The sequence below is a fragment of the Parasteatoda tepidariorum genome, chromosome 4, assembly GCF_043381705.1.
Source record: "Parasteatoda tepidariorum isolate YZ-2023 chromosome 4, CAS_Ptep_4.0, whole genome shotgun sequence".
In the NCBI taxonomy this organism is placed as follows: Eukaryota; Metazoa; Arthropoda; class Arachnida; order Araneae; family Theridiidae; genus Parasteatoda; species Parasteatoda tepidariorum.
The window spans coordinates 71780398-71784855 of NC_092207.1; the positions used below are offsets into that span (position 1 = coordinate 71780398).

Here is a 4458-nt window from a genome sequence, read left to right on the forward strand (position 1 = left end):
AAGCTGTAAGCATCTACTTATCAGGCAATAATTTCTGAAATTATTCTTCATTATCACGGAAGAGAAGCAAAAAAAGTTCAAACGAGAAATAATTTTCATTTATCTGCTCAAAATAACTTATCCTAACGCGAAAATCGATTTTTCTGTTGAATTTTTTTTAAATAATTCATTTTAAATTGCTTTGTAAAAATGAACTATACTCAGTTTTGTATGGAAAAAAAAACTAATAATTTTTATGCTATCTAGATGTCTTTCTCCTTAGTATAAATAAACCGCATTTTCTGTGAGCAACATGGTGAAAAATAAGTCTTTCTCTTGTAATTTATGTAGCAAAGTTTTTTCGAATAAAAGTTGTTTATCTGTGCATAATTTGGTTCATACAAAAGAAAAGCAAAATTTTCCCTGTGTACATAAAAAAAATATTGGACTAGAAATCAGTGTTGATCAACACAATGATATCCTAACTAGTGAAGGATCTGAGACATGGGATCAAAACTGTTCAATGAAGTGTTGTTTAAACTCTCCTCACAAAGAGAAGCCATATTCTTGTGATATGTGCAATAAAAGTTTTGCACAAAAATTTAACTTAATTAGACATAAACTTGTACATTCTAAAGAAAAACTCTTTTCTTGCATTATTTGTAACAAAAGTTTTTCACTTAAGATGAATTTATCTAGGCATCTTCTTGTTCATACTGGAGAAAAACCTTATTCTTGCATGAAATGCAATAAAGGCTTCACAACTCCTTCTCATTTAAGGAGACACAAAATTGTTCACACACAAGTCAAAACATATTCTTGCACTGTATGTTCTAAAAGATTTTCTCTAAAGGGAAATTTAACTAGACATTATAAATCTCATGCCAAAGAAAAACCTTATTCTTGTGATTTATGTGGTAAATGCTTCTCGACCAGCAGCTATTTACCTGAACATATGCTTGTACACTCAAAAGAAAAACCTTATTCTTGCTCTGTTTGTAATAAAAGTTTTTCCTTACAACGTAATCTAAAAAGGCATAGATTTGTACACAATATGAATGAAAGACCTCATTTATGTAAGCTGTGTAATAAAAGTTTTTCTACAAGTTATGATCTGAAAAGACATGGGCTTGTTCACTCTAAAGAAAACAAGGTAGATGTTACATTTATGTCCTCGTCATAACTAAAAATGATTAAAAAGCTACTTAAAATAAAGGCCATTGCAATAGCCTTTTGTCTCGATTGGTTTCACAGAGGTTACGATTCTACAATTTAGAGAACAGCATAGTTTCAAAGATGTAGTCAAGCAGGATGTTGATATTTGCATAAGCAGAGAGTGATAAAAGTTGCAAAGTTTAGAAGACAGGAAAAATTTTTAGGAGCCAGCTTCTAGAACTACTGTGACTTTATCTCATTTGCTGCAAAATAGAAAACTAGCATTTCATCCCCATAATTGACAATTTTTTTTTTATGGGTCATATCTGTCTCATTTTTGCAGTAAAGAAGTTAAATATCAATATAAAAAATCAAATGGAACAAAAATTTTATAGCAATAAGTCTTTTGAACTATAATAATTGTTATAATTTAACAAAACAAACAATGAAAAAAAATACTAAAGCAGTAGGTAAATTCATATTTCCTTTAATATAAACATTTACTTGGATATATATAAGGTTCGCTCTAAATGGCGACAATTTGTTTGGAGTAATTTTTTAATAATTATTTTAATGTTTGGAATAAAAATAAATTTTAGCATTGAATTCCATGCAAAAAAAAATAATTGCTGTAATTTTATTGTTCTACATGTAGTATGGAATTCAATTGTGTGGTATTCAAATGAAATAACTGAAAGTGTCTGGTACAAAAAAATTTTATATTAAATGCTGAAATTTCAAATTTATATCTTGTCCTGTGCTTTGCGTTCTTGTACTGATAGTATAATTGTCCGTCAATTAAATATTTTTTGCTTTTTTAGAATTAACTTTATTTAAAATTTTATAATTTTTAGAATAATATTTTGTTATTTATCTGGTCTTAGCATTTTAGTCACCATGTTGAATCTGTTTATTAATATTATTTTACCTTTTTTCACTTAATTTTGAAAAAAATCTTAAACTTTAATCATTATGGAATAATGAAGCAAAATGGATTTTAGGTGTTATGGATGGCAATAAATAAATTTTGATATGTACCATAACATGAATGATGTAATTGTGAAGTTCAGTTTTTTTCTTAAGTTTTTAGACCACTAAATGAATATCTAGGTGGTCCTATTGGACCACTAGATTTTCATTGCTCGTGTGAAGTGTAGATTTATACATTAACATTGCATTTCAGTTTCAGCATTAAAATATTATTTATCAATTAATACAATTTTTTCACAAAAAAAGAAATCAATTTTGACTTTTTTTCCTGATGAATCCTGCTTATAACAGTTAAAACAAAAGTAGCATAATAATTTGTTAAAGAAGCTGAGTGCCAAGGAAATATTTCTAGTTACTTGGGCAACCTAGAGACCGGGATTTGTTGATCCTTGTGCACAAGCTACCACTTTTCCCAGGAAAAATTGCTTCTATTGATCCAAAGCTGAATAAGAGGTCACACCACCATTCTGAACTGTTCCAATTCCCTTAATATATCTGACAAATATTGAAAATTTTTATTGATTGCCCTTGCCCATACTAAAAAACCTTACTCATGTGTCTAATGCAATAAAAAATTTAGTATTAAAAGTAATCTAAATATGCGTATGAGAGTTCACACTAAAGAATAGCTAAATTCTTATGACTTGTGCAATTAAGACTTTTCTTAAAGGACTACCAAGAAAATACATTTGTTCATTCAAATGAAAATCTTACTCCTATGAATCATCGTTAGATAATAAAGACACACATCGTGCATGGATACCTTGGCAGAGATTCTCAAATTTTGTGGGTACTTTTTTCATATTTTTTGTAATATAAAAAAAAAAGTATCCACAAAACAAAAAAAAAACTTTGTGGGAAGAAGAAAAATAAGCACATGACTACATAATCATAATTCATGCAAGATAAAAGAAGATTGTTTAGTTGTATATGTGCTACTACCGAAGAAAAAGATAAAACTGATCATTTAGCCCAAAAAAAAGTTATCCCATCGTTAGCGGGCGAGCAAACAACTTGATATGACTGTCACTTTACACAAAAATAAACAATTACAGTTACAGTAGGAAACTTTTTAATGTAATTTCGTTTGTTTATAAAAATGAAACATAGTTGGCCAAGTTTGACACAAAAGTTAAATATTGATTTCACTTTAAAGAATTTTGGGTGCAAAATTATTCATATTACTTAATTCTTAATCCGATAATAATTACTTATCACTGAACATACCAATATTTTACAATACAATACAGTACAACATACTATAACCAGTACAGCTATGGTATGTTTAGTGTTAATATAATTGCAATTCTTTAATTTTATTTTTGTTTATAGTATTTATTTTAATAATCCTGTAGTGTCTGCAGATGCTAATTTTTTTCTATTTTACTATGACGTGAATGAAACACCAAAGCATATTCATCTAAGCCTTTTCTGAATATGAAGTTCACAGTAAAGAAAAGCCACTTTCAGAGTTAGCACAGTACTTACCATGTTATTAAATATTTACTGTTATAATTGTTTCCATTTAAGCATATGTAAACAAGAAAATTAAGAGCAAAATTATTTCAAAAAGCTAGATTAAAATAGTGTTTCATGTTTTAGAAAAAAAATTCCAGAGTTGAATAAAAATTGAAGCATGAATATTCGAATGGTTGTAAGTGCCAAACATTTCAATTCATTGTAAGAAATCAATAATTTTTATATATTTTAAACTAAACTCAGTGACGCGACAGCACAAGGAGGGCCAAGGTCTACGGGACATGTCCCAGTTTTCTTAACTTTCTGTGGTCAGCCGAACATAGAACCCCCAGTGTTCAATCCCAAGCATGCTTCCTACTAATTTAAACCTCTAAAATTGACCCACTAAAGGGATGAAAAACTCAGTTTGTATATTTACTTTTCTGTATTGCACATTTAATTACTCTCTAACATACCTTATTCGTGAATAGACTTTTTTTTTTGTATTTTTGGGAATCAATATTATCATTTTATACACTTATATAAAATTTTCTTCTAATACTTAGCTGGTTTTCAAAAATCCTGAGCTTATTGAACTTTTTTATTTTAAATCTTTATTTTTTCTTTTCTTTAAAAACTATAAAATGTAATTAAAAAGTTTTATTTCTAAATTTAAAAATGAGATTTCATTTTATCAAAACAACTGTTAAAACTTACCTCATCATATGTCTCACAATAACCATTATATCATTGTAGCTCCACAATACATGAAACCTAATTACTAGTCTAAAATTCCGAATGTTTATTTTTGATGGTTTAGAAAAAAATTTAAATTCATTATCTGTAAATTAATTAGATGTAAATTGTAATTGTTGT

The 4458-nt window shown here is 27.9% G+C and overlaps 1 protein-coding gene across 1 annotated transcript; it reads left to right on the forward strand.

Annotated features, from left to right (window-relative positions):
- The first annotated feature begins 292 nt into the window (after positions 1-292).
- On the forward strand, positions 293-1162 carry LOC107436287 (zinc finger protein 271-like). The gene has a single exon (XM_071180374.1). It carries the CDS (start codon positions 293-295, stop codon positions 1160-1162), a length of 870 nt encoding a protein of 289 aa, XP_071036475.1.
- Positions 1163-4458: the final 3296 nt, after the last annotated feature.

What these genes read in the sequence shown, in the direction of transcription:
- LOC107436287 (XM_071180374.1), top strand. Translation starts at nt 293, where the DNA reads ATGGTGAAAAATAAGTCTTTCTCTTGTAATTTATGTAGCAAAGTTTTT.